The 22,052-nt window shown below is 39.2% G+C and overlaps 2 protein-coding genes across 4 annotated transcripts; one reads left to right on the forward strand and one right to left on the reverse strand.

Annotated features, from left to right (window-relative positions):
- Nucleotides 1–210: 210 nt before the first annotated feature.
- fsta (follistatin a) lies at nt 211–9,259 on the reverse strand. Of its 3 annotated transcripts, none has more exons than XM_015005707.2 (6): nt 8,641–9,259; nt 7,283–7,474; nt 6,893–7,111; nt 5,019–5,243; nt 3,422–3,652; nt 211–1,344 (listed from the first exon to the last, which is right to left on the reverse strand). In XM_015005707.2, the coding sequence occupies exons 1-6, from the start codon at nt 8,732–8,734 to the stop codon at nt 1,256–1,258; spliced, it is 1,050 nt and encodes a 349-aa protein (XP_014861193.1). In that variant the 5' UTR covers nt 8,735–9,259; the 3' UTR covers nt 211–1,255. The 3 variants fall into 3 exon arrangements, with proteins under 3 accessions (XP_014861193.1, XP_014861192.1, XP_014861194.1); XM_015005706.2 differs by having other exon boundaries at nt 7,277–7,474; XM_015005708.2 differs by having other exon boundaries at nt 211–3,254; nt 7,277–7,474.
- Nucleotides 9,260–10,630: 1,371 nt separating this feature from the next.
- Nucleotides 10,631–15,312, forward strand: LOC148157645 (uncharacterized). Its single transcript, XM_088008449.1, has 4 exons — nt 10,631–12,782; nt 14,385–14,570; nt 14,985–15,160; nt 15,301–15,312. The coding sequence occupies exons 1-4, from the start codon at nt 11,552–11,554 to the stop codon at nt 15,310–15,312; spliced, it is 1,605 nt and encodes a 534-aa protein (XP_087864575.1). The 5' UTR covers nt 10,631–11,551.
- Nucleotides 15,313–22,052: the final 6,740 nt, after the last annotated feature.

A 22,052-nucleotide genomic window follows, 5' to 3' on the forward strand; every position in this document is an offset into this window, starting at 1 on the left:
TTTGTAATTGTGTTTTACTATGAAAAACAATGAAAGGATTTTTTTTTTTTATCAATTTGGAAATTTAAAATTTGTCAAATAAAAAACGGCGCAAGAAGTATTCCTTTCATATCATTATCCAAATTCTAACACAAATATTTAAGTTAACCTTCTAGAAGTTAAACTTTTACTTGTTGGTTATATAGAAAAATACAACAAACTCAGAAAAAGTTATAAGGAAAAGATTTTATTGTTTCACTCCTCATATCTGTACAAATACCATCAAACTTTGTATGTACATATGACATTTACATAAAAATACAAAACTATATATTCATAACAGAATTTTGTATTTCTCTAGTGATGTTTGAAAATAAAAAAAAATGCAGTCAGAGGGGAAAAACGAAAAAAAAAAAAACAAGGTAAAGGAGTCTGATACAGAGTAGAATACTGCAGAGAAGTAATCCTACTGTCACTCTGTGAGAGCAATACGGAGCACGTTGGCAAGAAGACAGTTCACAAATGTTAATGGCACATTGTTTCCAAAACGATCAAGTATTGTCCAAAATCTTGACTATGCTTCAATGTTGTGAGATTACATAAATGCTGTGGAATCATGTTTTCAGGTCAAAAAAAGAAATCTAAAGGACTGAAACCACAATGAACATATTCTAAATATGAGAAAAGAAACACAATTGGCTCTCTTTTTTTCTTTTCCATTTCATTCCTGCACCATTTGCAATGCTCAAACCAGTGAGAGAACCCCTTTGGTCAGTTATGATAGCTGTAAACAAACAAAAAAAAATGTATGTACATAAAATGATTGATATATATACCCAATAAATAAACACACAGCCTAAACATGCATTTACGTATGTGTGACATAAACATCTGTGATAGAGATTTGACAGAAACAAGCAGGTTTTTTACAGCTCAGGGAATGCAATTTACAGCTTGTAGATGACTTATACTTACATGGTAAAATGACAAATAAATAACACTGTTTTTCTTTGGACAGATATAATTCTTCATGGTAAAAAAGGAAGTAAAATAACAACAACAAAAACGGGGAAGAATATATGGTGATAAATGAAAGCCGGACAATGTAAATGTATAAATTATAAAACACAAAAACAGTATAAATAAACATCTAGCAGACTGAACTATATGTATACTTCCTTTTTTCATTAAAAAATAAATAAGCATACACATAATGTACAGTATGGACATGATTCCTTGTCCTAAGAAAAGTTCCCCCCTCTATACTGATGGGAGCTTATCCATCCAGTAGAGAAGATAAATGGACATAGGCCTTGTAGTCTGAGTCCCCATCTTCCTCATCCTCCTCCTGGTCTTCTGTAATGGCTAAATGGGAGAATACATGGTAGCTGTTGTATGAATACGGACCACAACAGCGCAGAATATATCAGTGAATGTCAAAAAAGTTCACAACAAAACATCTTACACTTTCTTTTTATGTTTGTTAGTTGTTGCTTAAATGGTCACTTTTATGAAAAAGAGTCTGTGTTACTTGGCTGCAAGAATCACCAATTATACAATGTCCATTTATATAATCAAGCACGTCAGTGCCACAGAACGGGGTAAAAAAGGTTGAAAGGGGAATCACAAGGAGGGATATACAGATATAAGGACACTGGGGCTGATGTGCCAGTAGCTCTGTTCTGTTTTCGGCAGAATCCTGAAAAGCAAAAACACATATAACACCAAAAAAAAAAAAAAAAAAAAAAAAAAGTGTTCTTCTGCTCTCCAATTCGCTTTGCTTTTTTTCTGATTAAGATGGAAGGTCAGGGTGCAAACGTCCAGGGCCGTGGCCAATGCATTAAATGTAATCAACACAGTTCTGAGGTATTTTCTTCTGCTTTTATACATAGATTTACATTTTTGAAAAAAAAAAAAGAAAGAAGAAAAGCACGCAAGCAAGCGCAAGAACGACAATACAAAATAAAAGAAGGGTCCCTCATTATCTTAAAGTGGATGTAAAATATCTGATACATTTTTCACAACAGTGCAGACAGTAAAAGCCAGCTAAAAAAAACAGCTTCTCCTGCTTACAGTAACAAATTACATTTGTAATTAGCTCACAAGGTGATCATAAAGTTGGTCACCAGTCCAATGCATACTTTAAATACGACTTAAGAGATTTTTTTCAGGTGAAAGAAACTAAGAAGAAAAAAAAAGACATTCCCAGATATTCGGAAACTGGAATGTACGTTAGATATTTCAGGTTTCTGAGAGTCCAAATGGTCTTCTTTTAAGATTCTTTTTTATGCGACACCAACGTTACAATCACCTTTCGCTTGTTGTGAGCTAATATTTCTAGGGATCGATTACAGCCAAAAGCAATACAAAGAAAAACATCATAAAGAAAGAAGGTTTCTAAGAATCAAGCAGTGCGAGCGTGGAATTTACAAGCTGTAGTAATGTGATCTCTAAGATGAGATACTGCATGAAATTTAAGGCTTCCTGCTTCTGCAGGCGACTAGCATGACTACGACTCTAACTAGGTTTAAGTTTCAGGATATTCCAGAGCTGGCCAAAGGTTTTAGGAGCCCAAAGCAGAATGTGATTTGGGAGCCCACCTACAGCTAAGACCATTGACCGACATGTCACCTCAGATATGAGGTATATTTATGCAATATATTATATGTCAAAACAAATGCATTTGAAAGTGCATGTAATGGTTTTTCAAATGACATCATCATTAAGGTTAAAAGTGAATGAAGTTACAGCATTTTACAACATTAAACTGGGCGGCGTTTTGCTCTTCCTTCTGTTTCTCTTTGTTACCCTCTTAATACAACAGCTAGAAACTTTAACTGGTTTTCAAACTTGCAGCTGGAACATAGTTAAAGTGGGTGTTATTTCAGTCCCAGATCCAAAGTTCAAACATCGAAGCAAACTGAGACTCTCTTGAGGGCCTCCTGCTGGCCTGGATGTCCTCAGCAGCAACTCAGTTCCCTTAAGCCTTGGGCCAGCTCTGGGGTTGCGCCACAGCAAGCAAACTAGGTCTCTTCTAGTGTTTGAGCTTATTCAATAAGATTATCTTTCCTCCCAGGCTTTTAGCGACAACTTACATAGGATTAAATCGTTCAATCACTTTTCTCTTAACTTGCCTTCCAAAAAAATACTTAAAAAACGTGAGAGAAAAAAAAATCAAGAACACAAGAACAAAAAAATCGGCGACAAAGACAAAAGTCATGCAAGTTCCTTCCATTTCCAAGTCCTTTCTGCTTCCTATAGCTGGAGTGATGTAGCTGGTGAGGGAAACATGGGAAGAGTTGGGATGAAGGGACACTTTCAGGAGAGGGTATTTGTTTTGGAAAAACAAACAGGGAACATTGTCTCTTGCTTGGATGGGGATGGGGGAGGAGGAGTTTTATTTCTCTTGTTTCATATTTCACTTTTTTGTTTTCTTACTTACAGTTGCAAGATCCTGTGTGCTTGACTTCCAGCAACACCCCCATAGAACAAGCAGCCTGCTTCATGGCGCATTCGCTGGGATATGTGGTGTTGTCGCTGGCGCACACCGACTCGTCCGTTCTGCTCTCCGGACAGGACTCGTTGCAGAGCGAGCAGCGGCCCCGGCTCATCCGAGCGTCCCACAGACACTTCTTCCCTGCACTGCACTGGATGTCCTCACATGACTTGGCCTCTGGACAGAGAGAAGAGGAAATCAGCAATTGGGGCGACCTCCAGAAAATTTTGTAATGCATGGTCAGAAGGGGACTATTGAAAATATTGAAGGGTGGGTGAGTTCAAAATGAAATCAAAAGCCACAGCAGAATTTTGGAGGTTTTATTATGCCTTCGTCATGAATTTCTGGGTTGCTAGAAATGAGTGGTCCAAGGGCACTGTCAGAAAATTATCATAGGGGAGGTCAAATGAGGGTCACCAATAACCCTGAGGAAAACACAAACACAAGCGGCATAGCACAGTTTCAGGAGTTTCACAATACTACTGTTACGTGTAGGTAGTGAGGGTAGATGGAGCCAGTAGTGACTGACAAAAGAGCAAAAGAAAAAAACAAGAAAGATGGAAAGGGAAAGAATAAATAAGAAACAAAAGAAACAGAGACAGACTAAAAAAATGAATATAAAATACATGACACACCGGGAGAGTGTTTTGGACACAAACTGTCAAGAAAAACTGATTGATAAAGGAAAAGAAAAAGATATAGGAAGATCAGTCCTGGGTCACACCTTGCTTAAGATCAGCAATATCTGACCTGCTGATCTCAAACAAATCTAATTTGACCAATTCAATTGTGAAGATTTTATTTTCGTTTAACACAAAGAACCGAATGAAATGTTCTCAAGCGGAAGTTGCAGTTTTCAATCAAACAGGAAATTAACATTTCAAAATTCTGTGATATTTGACCAATCAGCAATCACAGCCAGTCAAGACATCCAAATAACTGGCCAATTGATTGTCCTCGGCTTATTAAAATAAATGTTGATAAAATAACATTTATAGAGTGTAGTGGGATGGATTACTGACAAAGTGGCAGTCTTTAAATAGACAATTTACTCTGAATAGTTTTCAAGCAGGAGTAGAAAAATCAGCAGCTTTTCTTGGTTTACTATGAATGGAACAGAAATACAATCCAACCTTATAGGGTAAATAGTTATGAAGGGAACAGAAAATTGCTTCAAATGAGCATTTTCAGAGTGCAAGACTTAGACTGACTGCTATCTGGATAGGAAATGATTTGGTTAAAATCTTGAAGTATGTCTTCATGGCCCCCAGCACTCTTCCTTCCTCCCCTCTCCTCCTCTCGCTCCCTTATGAGATAGTGTTGCCAACATCAGGAAATAATAAGATGTCTATCATTTGTTGAGCAAACACAAGCAACTACCAAACACCCCCTCTGTCTAAGCCCCTCCCAACTGGAATGTTGGCAGTGAAAATACACAGTTGGAAGAGAATAATGCACTGAAAGCATGTTCAAAGTCAGAGACTGTGGAGGCGCAGTGAGGGTGTTAAATCTCACGCCCTCACGTCTCCGGTTGCACACTTACTGATGCATTTTCCGTCATATGCCACACCGATCGACCTGCCCAAGAGACAGGTGGCCTTTCTCAAGTGACAGGCGCTGGCGTAGGTGATCCCGTCGTTCCCACACAGGTAGTGCTGAGATGACGCCACGTCGGGGCAAATCCGATTACACGTCACGCAGTATGCGTTGTTCGTCTGGTCCACGACGCAGGTGGTGGTTCCCGGGCACAGGACACCGAGGCAGGTTTCTGCCGTCACAAAGAGAGGAGAAAGATGTTACAGGAGGTGAAGAGGAGAGACGGCGGTCATGTCTTTCAGACAGGACTGAACAAAGCGTTGCACAGCGTCTGAAGCAAAGTCTGATTTAGGAACCCAACAGCCACCGCTGCTGCACCAAGCAAATAACATTGACATGTTTTAGCAACAATGTTAAAGTAACGATTTAGCAACGTTTAAGCTGTTTTAGCAAAACAATAAATGTCCTGATATGAAAAGATAGGTCTTTAATTTACAATCCTTCACTTAGTTTTAATTGTTTGCTTACATAAACTGCATTTAGTCCATAAGAAAAGATGGCATATGATTTTACTAAGTAATATCTACCATGAGGAGGTTGCTTCTAGTTCCCAGAGAGATCAGAACCACAGTCAGTGGGAATAGAGTATATCAGGTTTTCAGATAATAATATGGAAAATGACTGAATTAATTATAATATGAGGGTCACAAAGGTCACATGTTCCTATTTATGAGTGATTATGAAAGCTTCTCCATATATGGATTACATATTTATTAATGTTTATGATATTGCAACTACATATTTCTGCTTACTGTCCATTTCCCAAGTGATTGATTGGCAGTGAGTTTCATTGTCTACTACAAGACTTTTCAATGAAAAAAGGTTTTTAAAAATAATTCAATTGGTCAATATTTCTATTTAAAATCATTTATGTATTTAATCCAAATTGACCACATCCTACTAACTTAACTTTTGAAGTGTTTGGTCAATCAATCAGAGAGGGTTGTCATACTGAATCTGTGTTTGCTGCTTGTCTATCTTTATGTGTCAGATTGTTGACACAATATGTAAACACTTAGCTTGCAAAGCAGAGATTCCCATCCCCAGTCCAGAAGAAAAGATAAGCACCAAACTGTCAGCTACTGACAGCGTGCCTGGGTACGACCCCATCTCAGACGCAGGCACCACAAATGATCAAATTGTTAGAATAAATTACAAATAAATTCTTATTTGAAATAATAAAGTAATGTATTCATTATGTTCAAATGTAATTTAAATTAATTGGTTTGAAAACTTAAGTATTAAGACAGTCTGTCCTTAACTTCAACCTCAGAATATTTAGGCTGGTTCTATATAAAACTGAGAAAAAAACATTTACTCATGAGAGCCAAAATTCAACTGCTCTTTTGGATGCCTGCCCCCTGCTGGCCTGGCACGTCCTGTAGAGGGTGGCTTAGTTTGGTTATGCCTTGGTCCTGCCAGCACCTCCAAAGACTTTTCAAAGGGGGTGAACATATGGGAGCCCTGATCATTTTGGAAAGTCAGACTAAAACCTTACAGAACAGCATAAGTTTTATTAAGTTGTCTTCACATATAAGCAAAAAAGCAATTACTTATTTATTTTAATATTTCAAATTGGCACGCTACTATGCTCAAAACAATTACATGGGCATAAACATAGATTTTTTTTTAGTAAATAAATGTTGCCAATGATTAAACTGCGTCCTCTCTGATCGAAATTCTATTAATAATTTACATTGTAGACTATCTGGCTTGGCGGGAAGCTAGCAAATTTAGCCCCGGCAGGCTTCCCCTTAGTGGCGCAGCTGAGTTAAGTCATTTTTAAACGTGACTTAGAATATGTACATATGCTTGACTTACTCTTGCATTTTCCTTGGTACTGCACGTCCAGGTCGGGCTGGCCTTTGCATTTCGCCTTCAGGAGTCCGCATTCGTCTTTGTAGGTCTTGCCGTCTGAGCCGCACACCGGACCTTTCCAGGTGATGTTGGAGCAGTCTGGAGCGCAGACGCAGCGCGGCTTACCTTTCCTGTTCAACTTGCACCTTTTACCGGGTCCGCAGTCCACATTTTCGCAGCTTTCTAAAAAAAGAGAAACAAGTTTTTATTAGGTTCTGAACGGGATTTTGGCTGTAAACTTGAAATATTTCGGCTGCTATAATTTACGCACGCTGGCATGCGCCAATCAGATCGCCTGCGTGCATTTTTGTGCTTATTATAAGGGAAAACAAAGGAAAATGAGTGCACCTCCACCTTTGCACGGTATGCAATTAGGAGCTCCGCCATTGAAGATCATCCACCTAAAGAGCGTGCTGTTGGGGACGTCCTCCTCGGTCCAGGACGTCCCTAGTCTCCCGCTCCGACAGCACTCCTCTCGGGTCATCCCAGGCATGTAGAGCACCTGGCACCTCCCGTTCTTCCCCTGCTGCAGCCAGCAGTTTCCAGCTGCAAACGACAATTCATTATTAACTGGAATATCGCACGTTGAGCGTCTAACCACTGACCCAGACGCACCAGACACATACACACACACACACACACACACACACACACACACACACACACACACACACACTCAGACCGCATTATCCGAGACGCGCCCTCCCTCCTCTTTCGCCCTCCCGGCGGTATTTTGTCTGATTTTTTCTTTTTCCCCTCTTTCTTGCAAGACAGTTAACACTTGCCTATTCCAACTGTGACTGACAGCCCTTACAATGCAGCCACGAACCTCAAAAAAGTGAGAATATTCTTTTGAGGGAGTGGGAGGGGGGTTCTTTTATTCCCGGAGTCTCCTTGTTACCACCGGACAGAAACTGGAGCGTCTAGACGGCGAAAACCACAGTCTTTAGGTATATAGGCTGCAACAAGACTGAACACACCGCCTTCTACTTTATCCCAGACATGCATATCCGCCAGACATTGACACGCTCATTGACAAAACACAGATAAACGCAATTCAAAGATTTTTTAAAAATCCTAAATTGCTTAGTGGCACAGGAAAATAATTTATCCAGGCACAAGTTGAACGTTTAAAGCGACGCAGACACGCATGACATTGTGTGTCTGGAGGTTTCTTATATTAAATACAGATTTCTACTCGACTGATTTGAAACATAAACCCCGCAAATGACAGAAAAGTCCGCCCTGTTCTTGCTTTTGTCACAATCCAAAATCTAAATTTGCGATTTGGCGCACAAAGCTGGAAGGGTGTGTGCGAAAAAAAAAAATATAAATAAATACCTCACCCATTAACTCAGACCGAATAGAAAGAAGTTTGCTGTATGATAGAGTAAAACACAATTAAGTTCAAACTGTTCACGAAAAATCGTCTTTAAAATGTCTTTGGACAAATTTGGCACGGACGCCTGCGTCTGTGCGCGCGGAAAGGGCTGCAAAACTTGCCATCTCTCACTTTGAAGTGTCCCACACTATAACACCTGTTTTATATATGCCGAATGCACGCAACGCCTGCAGAAGAAGTTTCAATAATACAGGGGGAAACGAGAACTCTATGAAAAGTTTTCAATAACCCGACACCCGCGCGTTTTTGCGCATGACAGCAAAGTTTAAAGAGAAAAAAGAAACAGAAAAAGGAAATAAAAAGAGCTTACCTTGAACTTTTTGATCTTTCATGAGATGGCATAGCCATAAGAAGAAGAAGAAAAGAACACCCGGGTGAAGGTGGTGCTGGAGCATCCCAAACATGATGGATGTAGGCAAAGTGAAGCACGTATTTGACACAGGCGAGCGCAAAAGTAATCTGCTTAAGGTGGCAGTGTTGAATAAGTGTCAGTCTGAGAATGCAGCCTCTCTTTTTAAATCTATAAGGGGTCTCGGGTTGACTGTCTCTGGTGGGCGGTCTCCTCTTCTGTGGGGGTGGGGAGATTTTTTCTTTTTTTTTTTCTTCTTACCAAAGTTCTTTCAATCCCAATCAGGTGACACACAAGTAAACTTTCTCTTCCTGTGATCACCGAAGAACACGGAAATGTGTGTTGGAAAACGGAACAGGCTGGGATCGTTGTAGCAGATTTGCTAGGAGACTAAAGATAGCTGAAAAATGTGGCGGCAGATATGGATCGGAATTTTGATGGACTAATGTTTGTGTCAACTTATGCATTTTTACTTATTAAGAATGTTTTTATTTTTTATTTTGGTAAATTGAATATTTTACTAAAAATATTTTATTTTACATGCATGTATTTATTATCAAGGTAATAATAATAATAATAATAATAATAATAATAATAATAATAATAATAATAATAATAAATAAATAAATAAATAAATAAACGGCCTTTATTACTGCACAATGAAACAGGCCGACAGCCAGCAGATATATCCGGTCATTCTACCATCTTAATATTAAATGCACCACTTGGTGAAAACTGATATTCCTTTCCATCAGCTGTGGGGACAAAAGTGCAAATCTTTTGGTGCGCGTTGCCTTCAGGAGCACATCCGAGCCTCGGACAATAATAGAACTCATAGTAGTCTGCAGCCAGCCGCACTGCTAATATTAGATCAGACAGTTGTTTGGGTTTCTCTCCCGGGTCAAGCTTTTAAATACAATCAAACCTGTTTCCGAAGGCATCAGACGGAGGAGAACAGGGGTGTTGCGTTTCATTGAATGAAACTCACACACACACACGCACACAGAGGTCTCCAATCACACGGGCTCACACACGCTGAACTCCTTCAGAAAGTCCTTGCGCGACCTCTTCAGCGGAATTCTGGTCACAGCTTTCCTGTGTATAGAGCAAAGCGTTTGGCAGCGAGAACCAGACACCGGGGAGTTCATTATCCGTTTGTATACCGAGCAGCCAGGCAGAGGACGGTGTGATCTTTCTCTTTAGCAGCGCTACAATATCTCGGAAGTGTCTTTTATTTAAAGAAATAGTCATGCAAATGCAACAAAACTGCTAAAACGCGGGACTGCACATGCAGAAGTGATGCGTAGGGCCTAATGAAACATGCTTCAACTTCTTTAATTCTTTAAGTATTAGTTTGTTTCACCTGCTCACAAACCTGCTTTCATTTGCTCGTTTTTAATGAATGTGCAGAGAATTCATTTCGTTCAGTTGTTCGATTTAATCAGCTAAAATAAATTAAGTTCGGATCAATTACATTTGAGCTGCATCGCAAATTTCAAGCAAAAGTACAACTCAAGGAAAGCTAGACAAAGATATAAAAATAAACTAATATTGCGATAGAGGACAATTAAGTCAGTTATCATGAAAAAGATCAATAGAAACCATGAAATTAAAGAAAGCATAGCAAAGTGGTATAAAGCCAATTAAACCAGAGGGTTTTAAAAGTGTACAGGAAACCATTCAGTAAAATACATAAGAAGAATGAATGAAAGTTCTTTCCATTGGGAGAGTACTGACTGTGTCCTACATCAAAAGAGGAAACTGATTCCACTGCAGAAGGAGCTGGAAAGTAAAAGCTGCCTGTGGCTGAAAATTGTGAGGACATCAAACAGACCTCCACCTTGAGAGCAGAATATGAATATTAGTGATTAGCAACAAATCCTGCAGGTTAGGTAGTGGCAAGATATTCAGGGCTTTGAATTTAAAGGGAGTCAGTGTAATGATGGTTGTTGGAGCTATTTATTGTTTATATTCTTTATCCATTTGAATTTTGTTAGTTTGTTCTTAAATGTACATTTTTTGTATTATTTACAGAATTTATTTGTAAGTTAATAATTGTTGATTTCATTTATTTTTTGTTTTATTATTTTTCTTATTGATATATTTTTTGAGTAAACAGGAAGTGATGCGGGTTGGCCCGCTTTCTATAAATGTAGGGGCCTGGTAAAGGACCAGCAGGCATTTGGATTAGGGGCCTATGGTTTTTACCAGTGCAAGGAAGCAGAGAAAACAAAAGGAAGTTTGAACTTTGTAATTGTTTGTTTTGCAAAGATGTCAAAATAAATCATGAAGAACAAGTTACAAGTTGGATCCTGAACCTTCTTTGCCTGCGTTAAAATACTTGACCCCAGTGTCTCAGTGGCTTATTGGAACTTTGTTGGATGTTTGGTTTGACAAACAATCGCCACTACATCAGTAAAAACCTCCCTATGGATCAAGTAAAGATGCCCGTGGACTAAAAGGAACAATTCGTCATCAATTGACATGCTGGATTCAAGGATTTCAAGGATCATCATCAAACAAAAGGTTTTGGATCGTCTTTGATGAAATCAAGCGACTGCTGCGTCAAGCCTGGATTGACACGTCACTCATTCATTAAACTGGTACGTGGCAATATTGTTCAAGCCGTAAAGGAAAACGGTGAAACTACTGGAGTTTAAAGAAAAGACATTATTTCACTGCAAAGACTGATGAGATGAGTTTGATGTGACAAGTTGACGCCTAATTGGATCCAGACGTGAGCCGACGCCCATCATGGAAATGTTTGTTCCCAAGAATCAACCTCTTTAAATAAAGAGACACGTTTGTGCTTTGTGGATTCCTGGACTATGCTGCCTTTAAATGTGTGAAATAATTCAAAGAATCGCTAAAAATGTCTGATGTAAAGAGCAAAGAGGATGACACCGAGACGTTACAAGAGAAAAGAACCATCAAATTTACACAAAAGGGTTTGGAGTTTTACATCAAAACATGTCAAGAAAAACGAAGTTTAAAGTGCAAACAAGCTTCAAAATTTATGGAGAAAATCTCCGCATTAATGACGTCACGAGAAAATGTTCCGGAAGTGTCTTCTAACTTTGCCAAGTTTATTAAATGCTATCAAGATGCAACTGATTTACATGAATCCTTTTTAAGTTTGTCGTTACCAGAAGAAGAAGTGAAAAGGCAAACTGTGTATTTTCAGTCGAAGGTGACGACATTCTCTGATTTTATGGACAATGTAAAGGGTTGGTTGCATGAAGCAGGAGATCCATATACTGAACAGAAAATTAATGTTGATGATCAGGTTGTTGCGGATCTGGATGAAATAAATCCTGAAGACAGTGTCTCTAATATTTCAAGTGTAAAACCACGTTCAAAAACATCTTCACAGGAGTCTCGGACTTCATCCACCTCTTCTGCTCGCATTAAAGCTGCGGCTGAAAAGGCAGCGCTCATGGAGAGATTCGCTGCGTTGAACAAAAAACATCTGATTGAAGCTCAAGAAGAAAAACTGAGACAAGAAAAGGAAAAATTAGACTTGGAAACAGAGTTGGCAGCAACCAATGCAAAACTTAATGTCTTAAAAATAAATTCAGTTGCTGGCTCTAAACGATCTGATGGAATGAACTCTTATTTTGAAAGAGCCCAAGTAAAGGACACGTCCCTGCTAAATCCTCGTGCAGATGAGTTTGTTCCGAAAGAAAGAGCAGCTTCTTCATCTGACTGTCCTGTCGTCAGACCTAAACAAAGGCAGAAACCACTTCAAATGGATCGTCTGAGAGTAAAAGTTGATTCTTCAACTCAAGCAACACAGCAAACACAATTTCAATCTCCTTCTATCTCTGAGAACTGTCAGAATGATATTGTGAACATCATGCAAAGACAAAATGACATCACTGCCTTACTTGTAAAACAAAACTTATCGTCTGTTCTCCCATCCAGAAACATCCCTGTGTTTGATGGGGACCCCCTGCAGTACAGATCATTTATGAACGCCTTTGAGAACGGAGTGGAAGCTAAAACTGACAACTGGAGCGACTGTTTGCACTTTTTAGAGCAGTTCACTAGGGGGCAGCCTAAAGATCTGGTGCATAGTTGTCAGCACTTGCCTCCTGATCAAGGTTATTCCAAGGCCAAAGATCTTCTCGAAGAACATTTTGGAAATGAAAATAAAATTGCTTCTGCATATATGGAGAAGATTATGAGTTGGACACCAATTAAAGGTGATGATGTGAAAAGTCTTCAATCATTCTCTCTTTTCCTTCAAGGATGTTCAAATCTAACACAACAAATTGTTTACATGAGAGAGTTGGATTTACCTTTAAATATGAGAACAATTGTTATGAAACTCCCATATAAACTGAGGGAAAAATGGAGAGTTACTGCTTATGAGCTGCAGGAGCAAAATGGCCACCGAGCACTGTTCACTGATCTGGTTGCTTTTATAATAAAAGAAGTAAAAGTAGCATCAGATCCAGTGTTTGGCAACATCCAAGACCCACCAACTGGGAGCAACTCTAAAGTTTCAAGTTCCAACAAGCAAAGGAAAAAAGGAAGCAGTTTTGCCACTAATGTCAACACAATCCCAGAAGCCAGAACTCCCTCAACTGAAAACAAGACAAAGTCTACTGCTCTTCACAGCTGCTTGTTTTGTTCACAAAGAAATCATCTATTGGAAAACTGTACGCAGTTTAAAGCTAAAATGCATCGGGACAAGTTGACCTTCATTAAACAAAAGGGGATTTGTTTCGGTTGTCTGAAGGTTGGTCACACAAGCAAAGACTGCAGGAGTCGTTTAGATTGCAACGTGTGTCACCAAAAGCATCCAGGGGTTCTTCACATAGAGCTAAAGGAGCCAGGAGCCTCTTCAGAACAAATCCAACAGACAACAAGGTCTCACGTCAACTTCTCAACTGCAACCACTCAGACATGTGGGCATATTGGGGCCGGTCATGATGACGATGCCATTTTTTCTATTGTTGCAGTTAAAGTTAAAAGTCAAAAGAGCAACAAAGTTGTACAAACTTATGCATTTCTTGATCCAGGAAGTTCAGGTACATTCTGTACAGAAACTCTGGCAAAAAGTCTGAACTTAAAGGGCAAAAGGACAAATATTCTGCTAAGAACAATGAGTCAAAATAAGATTGTTAATGTACAAATTTTGTCTGGTTTGGAAGTCTCTGGTCTGAAAACAAATGACTTCATAGAGCTGCCAGATGTTTTGACTCAAAGTACCATGCCAGTTTCTACATTGAATATTCCCCAGCAGAAAGACATTGATCAGTGGCCTCATCTTAAATCTGTTAAGCTTCATAACATCAATGCAGATGTGGAGCTACTGATAGGAACTGATGCTTCAAATGTTTTAGAGCCCTGGGAGGTGATAAACAGTGTGGATGGTGGGCCTTATGCTGTAAAAACTAAAGTTGGTTGGGTCATAAATGGTCCCCTGCGCACTAGAAGCAACAGCAAAAATAAAAATGTTTGCACTGCTGTAACAGCCAACAGGATCTCTGTTGAGCATCTCCAAGAAATGCTGGTCAAACAGTACAATCATGAGTTTAATGAAAGATCATCAGAGGAGAAAACTGAAATGTCCAGAGAGGATCTGCATTTCATGAACATTGTTAATAACTCAACCAAACTTGTTGGGAGTCATTATCATATTGACTTACCTTTCAGGAGTGAAAGTCCCAGCTTGCCAAATAACATCTGTGTTGCAGAGCAGCGCCTCCAGAGCCTCAGGAGGAGATTTGAAAAGGATGCTCGGTACAAGGAGGAATACACTGCATGTGTGAACAACATGCTGCAACAAGGTCATGCTGAGGCTGTACCAGCAGAGGAGCTACAGAAAGATGATGGACAACTGTGGTACATTCCTCATCATGGAGTGCATCATCCCACAAAAGGCAAGTTGAGAGTTGTATTTGATTGTGGATCAACTTATAAAGGAGCATCACTGAACAGTCAGCTTCTACAGGGACCCGACCTCACAAACTCTCTGGTTGGAGTCCTCATCAGATTTAGAAAAGAGCCTGTTGCACTAACGGCCGACATCGATGCCATGTTTCACCAAGTTTATGTCTCTAAAAAACATGTCAACTTTCTCCGTTTCCTGTGGTGGCGTCATGGCGACACATCAAAACCTGCACAGGAGTTCAGGATGTTGGTTCATTTGTTTGGAGCAGTGTCTTCTCCCAGCTGTGCAAACTATGCTCTGCAAAGAACTGCTGATGACAACGCACAACAGTTTCCAGCTGAAGTGATTGATACAATCAGAAATAACTTTTATGTGGATGACTGTTTAAAATCTGTTCCCACAGAAGAAGATGCAGTGCACATGGTGAAGAGGCTGACAGACCTCTGCTCTAAAGGAGGATTCAAGCTTTCAAAATGGGTCAGCAACAGTCGCACCGTGCTCATGTCGATCCCAGAGGAAAGGAGAGCAAAAGAAATCAAGAATCTGGATTTGGACAAAGATCAACTTCCAGTTGAGAGAGTACTGGGTTTACAGTGGAGCATTGAAACAGATGAGTTCAGGTTCAGAACATCTGTGCGGGACCGCCCACAGACCAGAAGGGGCATTTTATCTGTGGTTAGCTCACTGTATGATCCCTTGGGAATCCTGGCTCCCTTCAGTATGCCAGCTAAACTGTTGCTTCAAGAACTTTGTCAACAAAATCTGAAATGGGATGAAGTTATTCCCAATTCTCTGTCTAGGAAGTGGTTTGATTGGCTGGAGGATCTCCAGCTGATATCCAGTTTTAAAGTGGAGCGTTGCATCAAACCAAGCTGCATCCGAAACCCAGACAAAGCACAACTCCATCATTTCTCTGACGCAAGTCAAAACGGTTATGGAACAGTGTCATATTTAAAACTGGAAAAGAATAACATCTCACATGTTGCTTTTATTCTAGGAAAAGCAAGAGTTGCACCTATGAAGCAAACGACAATCCCCAGGTTGGAACTGACAGCTGCTGTTCTTGCTGTCCGAGTGAATAAACTGCTGCAAAAAGAGCTGCAGATACAGTTGGAAAAACCTGTTTTCTGGACTGATAGTACAACGGTACTAAAATACATCTCCAGTGAAACCAGAAGATTTCACACCTTTGTTGCAAACAGAATCTCTGTCATCCGAGAAGCAACAGATGTGAATCAGTGGAGATATATTTCCTCCAAGGAGAATCCTGCAGATGATGCATCCAGAGGCATGAGAGCCGAGGAATTCCTCAGATGCAGGAGATGGATAAATGGGCCAGAATTTCTCCACAGACCAGAAGAGGAATGGCCTAAATTGGATGTGGATCACCATGCAATTCCTGCAGATGACCCAGAGATCAAAAAGGATCTTACAGTAAGTGTTGTTGTGAAGGAATCAGAAAATGCTACGAACTATCTGGTTCATTATTTTTCATCTTGGACAAAACTTAAAACCTCTGTTGCCTGGTTTCTGAAGCTGAAAAACATTCTGATGTTGCTGCAACAGAAAAGGAAAGAGTTTGCTGCTGCAGACCTGAATAAAAATGATCCAGAAAATCAAAAGAAAGAACTAGAAAAGCAGATGGAGAGATTCAAGACCACTCTAAAGAAAGAAAATCTGATTCCTGAAGACTTGGCCAAGGCTGAACTGTCTATTATTCAATTTGCACAACAACAGAAATTTACAACTGAAATGGCTTTAATCACCAGTGGCCTTAACACAGTCTCCAAGAGAAGTTCTCTATACAAACTTGACCCAGTATTGGATGCTGGGGTCCTCAGAGTGGGTGGCAGGTTGAATAAAACAGCCATGCCTGTTGAAGCAAAGCACCCTGCAATTTTAACAAAGGATATGTATGTGTCTACACTGATTTTACGCCACATTCATCAACAGTTGGGACATGCAGGAAGAGCTCATATGCTGTCAAGATTAAGACAAAAATACTGGATCATAAATGCTAACTCAGCTGCCAGAAAAATCATCTCTCACTGTGTTGTTTGCAGACGTAACAGAGGAAAGTTTGTTGAACAAAAGATGGCAGATCTGCCAGAAGAAAGGGTTCTGCCAACCACCGCTCCTTTCACAAACGTTGGAGTGGATTACTTTGGTCCTGTAAGTGTTAAAAGAGGAAGAAGTCTCCTGAAAAGGTATGGCGTTCTGTTCACTTGTTTCACCAGCTGTGCAGTACATCTGGAAATTGCACACACCCTCGATACAGATTCCTGTATAAACGCAGTCCGCAGGTTTATCTGTAGAAGAGGCCCAGTTTCCACCATCAGATCTGATAATGCCACAAATTTTGTTGGTGCAAATCGAGAGCTGAAGGAGAGTTTGGCTGAGCTGAATCATGCTAAAATTCAAAATGCTTTTGTGCAGGATGGCATCAAATGGAACTTTAACATCCCAGCAGCCTCTCACCAAGGTGGAGTTTGGGAGCGCCTAATTCGTTCCATAAAAGGTATTTTAGTCTCTGTTCTTAAAGAACAAGTTTTAGATGATGAAGGACTTCAAACAATCTTTTGTGAAGTTGAAGCCATATTAAACGACAGACCCATTACCAAAGTTTCAGATGACTCAAATGATCTTGAGGCGCTCACACCCAACCATTTGTTGTTGCTGAAAACCAAACCAGTTTTGCCACCAGGACTGTTCCACCAAAGGGATCTTTATGTCAGGAAAAGGTGGAAACAGGTGCAATACATGGCAGAGCTGTTTTGGAAAAGATGGCTTTCTGAGTACTTACCTCTGATGCAGGAAAGACAGAAATGGACAAGAACTAGAAGATGTCTCATTCCTGGAGATGTTGTCTTAATTGCAGACGCTACAGCTCCAAGAGGATCATGGATGATGGCCAAAGTCTTGAGTGTAAACCAGGATGCCAAAGGCTTGGTGCGTTCTGTGCAACTACAAACAAAGACCAGTGTCTTGGAAAGACCTGTGACCAAACTTCTTTTGCTACTGGAAGCATCACCCTGAAGAACCAAGAGCACGTTTGAGAGAATAGCTCCTTTTCCTTGTTAAAGTAATTGTGACATTATTCACAATTAGGGGCCGGAGTGTTGGAGCTATTTATTGTTTATATTCTTTATCCATTTGAATTTTGTTAGTTTGTTCTTAAATGTACATTTTTTGTATTATTTACAGAATTTATTTGTAAGTTAATAATTGTTGATTTCATTTATTTTTTGTTTTATTATTTTTCTTATTGATATATTTTTTGAGTAAACAGGAAGTGATGCGGGTTGGCCCGCTTTCTATAAATGTAGGGGCCTGGTAAAGGACCAGCAGGCATTTGGATTAGGGGCCTATGGTTTTTACCAGTGCAAGGAAGCAGAGAAAACAAAAGGAAGTTTGAACTTTGTAATTGTTTGTTTTGCAAAGATGTCAAAATAAATCATGAAGAACAAGTTACAAGTTGGATCCTGAACCTTCTTTGCCTGCGTTAAAATACTTGACCCCAGTGTCTCAGTGGCTTATTGGAACTTTGTTGGATGTTTGGTTTGACAAACAATCGCCACTACAATGGTCATAAAAGACATATGACCCCTTTTCAATAGTGTCACCACACTAATCTGAATCAACCTGAACTCTTTGGACACCTATTATCTAAACTTCAACAAACAAGTCTTCATGCTAGATTCAGATGAAGATGCACCTTGTGTCTGAGATATTGAGCAAGTGAAAGAATATAGTTTTATAGAGATTCATCAATTTGTAGAGGGAGATGGGACAAATACTGGAGCATCAGACTGACATGGGATGAAGTTTGTGATGATAAAACTAGACAAAACCAGAATTGAGGATCGATTATAAACCAGTTACTTTGAAAACATAGATTGTTTCATATCGTTAGGCATAAAAAGAAACCACTTTACTGCTATTAAACTCTGCTGCCTTTCCAAAGGGTGGACCCACAGTAAACCATAAAGCAAAACCACCAACAATAAAGTAGACAGCCTACACACTTTTGGTAGTTTTACCACAGCATCTAATTCCACTGCCGAACCTTGAGGTCCCTTTGACTGATATTCCTCTTTTGTTATGTTAACCAATTCTAACCTGTAAGCCTCAGCAGGCGTCTGCTGAATATTTCACATAAGGTGCGTCAGCATTCAGTTTTCATGGTTTCCAACAAAGAATCATGAGAAGCAGAGACTAAAAAATTTGAGGGAAATGGCCACCAAAACGATGTGTGTTTGCTCCTTTCACTACAGGAAATTCATTTATCCCAAATTTTGGTTTGACTGAACCAAATCAAAGGAGAAGAAATATCATCTGCTGAATGAAATGACATTTTGCTTAGAGCTCTCCGCCATGATTTTGGACTGAAGAAATTATGATTTCATAAGAATTCTTTTAGACTTCTGATGGAAGTTCTTTCCCAAGTTTTCTTTTTAACTGTAGCCAGATGCATACTCAACACGAGAAACTGATGGAAAGTTCACTGTTGCTACATGCAGATCCAGGAAGAGACAGTGCTGCGAGTTGAGGTGGTATTTGTTGACAATTGGTGCTGTATGAATAAATTAAATTGAACTGAGTTAATATGCTGAGATGCATAATCGAAGAACATTTCCCCAGGTCATTATCACAATCTCCCAAAGTAAAAAGGGAAGCTCTAATTACTTTGTAGGTATAACAGTTAATATTAACACATATTTTTATTCATATTTGCCCTGTAGTATTTTGTAGGAATGCAGGTCTAGAAGTTTTGCACATAATTTTCCTGGATGATAAGCAGATGAATGAATGAGATGAACAAAGGTTGAATCATGGAATATTTTGGGGGCATGAACAATAATCTCAGTTTCAAAAGGCAAAGAGAAACAAACAATTTTAATCCAAGATTTTATGTATCTACCACAAGTTTTCAGACTAGACTCCTGATCAGACTCAACTGGCTTAAAGAAGAAGTGGATCTTATTTTCAGAGTGATCATAGTATTGTTGGGTAAATATTATTTTTACCAAATTAGTCGTAAGACTGATCATTTCAACTTTAATATAAAATATACTCATGAAAATGAAGTCAGTCATGGTAACCAATGCAGACTTGCTTTTGTGCACCACACTTCTTTAATTATACAATGAAATATTTTATCAGGAATCAATGACAAAAACACCTAATCAGAAATTTTTAAATAAAACTTTGGTTTGGATAAACACGGCTATGAGAAAAGCTCTTACCCTCTTAGAGATTTGTTTTGTTTTTGCAGCCCTGTTAGATATAAATGTTACTGATTATCAACCAGATTTCAACATTACACATAACTTATTTATACAAACTATGTAATTAAATACAATTAATAATTTTTCGAAGAGAAAACAATTTCTTTTTTTTACGTTTTTTGCCCCCCATTTATTAAAGGAAAACAATCACATGAAAACTACATTTTGTATTTACTCAGGAGAACTTTAGCTGACAGTAAAATTTACATGGTCTAAAAATTTCGGTGAATCCTGCTGCCTCAAAAAAAAAAAAAGTCATTAAGGGGGAAATACTTCTTCACATCGCTGCAGAATGCGTAAGAAAAAAATGTAAGAGTCTGTCCTGATTGGTCATCACTGAGTTGACTCCAACTTCTGTCAATTCTTCCTTTAACACAGCAAACAAAGAATGCACAAACAAAAGAGGAGGCAGTTTATCCTCTCTGACCTCTTGCTTGAGACTTACTGACTGGATTGTGCTGTTCTCAGTTAAAATAAATTGGACTGATCTGAACTAAAATACGACTGGATATGATTTTATATGACTGGGTATGAATTAGACCTGTTTCTCTTTTGAAATGACATTTGCTTCGCATTACATTAAATTCAAACTATGTTTTAAAAAGTTCTTTTCTTCAGTGCCCCAACACTGATTGTGCAAGAGCAGTCATCTGGACCCAGTACCGCATATCAGCATGTGATGTGTGACCATTTGTGACAGATAGATTTGCTCAAAAGCCATTTGAAATGCCATTGTAATCAGAAAAGCTCTAGATCAGCTCAAACCCTTGGAGTATATTTTTTGTGCCCCTGTGTTTATGGCACAAATGATTGATGAGACAAGAGACTTTGGAATGGTTAAGGGTTTGAAATACTTCCTGTAATCTGAACACATTTCTACTCTGCTGCAGGTGGAGGAGTCCATCATAAATTTGCAACTTCTCTTTCAATGTTGCAATGTTGATTTAGGTCCACATCAGTCCCAAACCTGCATAATGTAAGGTCTATATGAAGCAACAGCACATTAAATTGCTGAAATATGTTTATGGTTTTAGTTTTTTTGTTGGACCCCAGACTGTCAGAGACCTCTGACTGTCTGACCTCCCCTTTAAACACTTTCTAGTTGTTGCGGTTCTATTGCTAGTTGCAGTGCCGAGATGATGAACACCATACAAGTAAATGGAGTATCAGAGCTGCCAGTCCTCAGACAGAAGGTCCACTACATAAAAACTATGTGAATGGTGATTGAAAAATGCCTAATTGCATTTATCACAATAAATTACAAAATTTTTCCGATTTATTCTTAGAAATATATAAAGAATCTGCAAGATAACGGCTTCACACGGTACTTTAGAACCAAATTGGGGATTCCCACACAGCTATTAGGTGCTAAACAATTCTTAAAACTAAAGACTGAGGACCCACTGAAAACTGGCAGGTGATCCATTGAGCTGTTCTGCATTGTTCTGGTTCTGTATTAGGTCTTGAATGGATTTTTTTCCCTCTCTCTGTATGTCAGACATGTCTTTCAGTCAGTGTTCTGCTGTGGTAGTCTGTCTTGGCCACTTTCCTCACTTCATAAAGAAACTGCAAGGTAAGCTGTCATGGTTAGGTGCAAGGTTTAGAAGGGAAAATGAGTAGAAAAGACCTTAGAAACTTTAGAAATGTGCAAACTTAGGTAAATTTGAAAAGTTGATAGGAAGGTTTGTAAGCTAAATGTTAAGAAAACAGAGGAAATTCAAAACTTTACGCTACGCTTTTCAGTCATCAGTCTACATGGATAAGAAGTTCCTGATGGAAACCAAGTGACACTCAAGCTCATTCTGGAGGCTCCCAGGGTACTCAAAGATTTAAAAAATGGGACTACATGTTATCTCCAAACGGAGACTTCGTGATCAGAAGCTCAGATCATCTTAACCGACTCCTTTCTAAATCAAGGAGTAGCAGTGAGTTCTACTCTGAAGCTCCTCTAGATGACACATTCTGTAACCCTGGCTACTTTATGGAGAGAGTTTATTTCAGCTACTCATTTCTAGGATCTCATTTCTTCAGTCATGATCCATGCCTCATGTCTGTAGGTGATGGACTAGAAAATCAGAAGCTTTTCAATTTAGCTCAGATCTTTCCTAACCTTGACCTGCAAGAGTGTTGCCAACATTACTGCAGATGTTGACTTGTACATCCATCTTCTGCTTCACTCAGCT

This window comes from Poecilia mexicana, unplaced genomic scaffold (assembly GCF_051168715.1).
Source record: "Poecilia mexicana isolate PSO_F unplaced genomic scaffold, ASM5116871v1 scaffold_9, whole genome shotgun sequence".
NCBI lineage: Eukaryota > Metazoa > Chordata > Actinopteri > Cyprinodontiformes > Poeciliidae > Poecilia > Poecilia mexicana.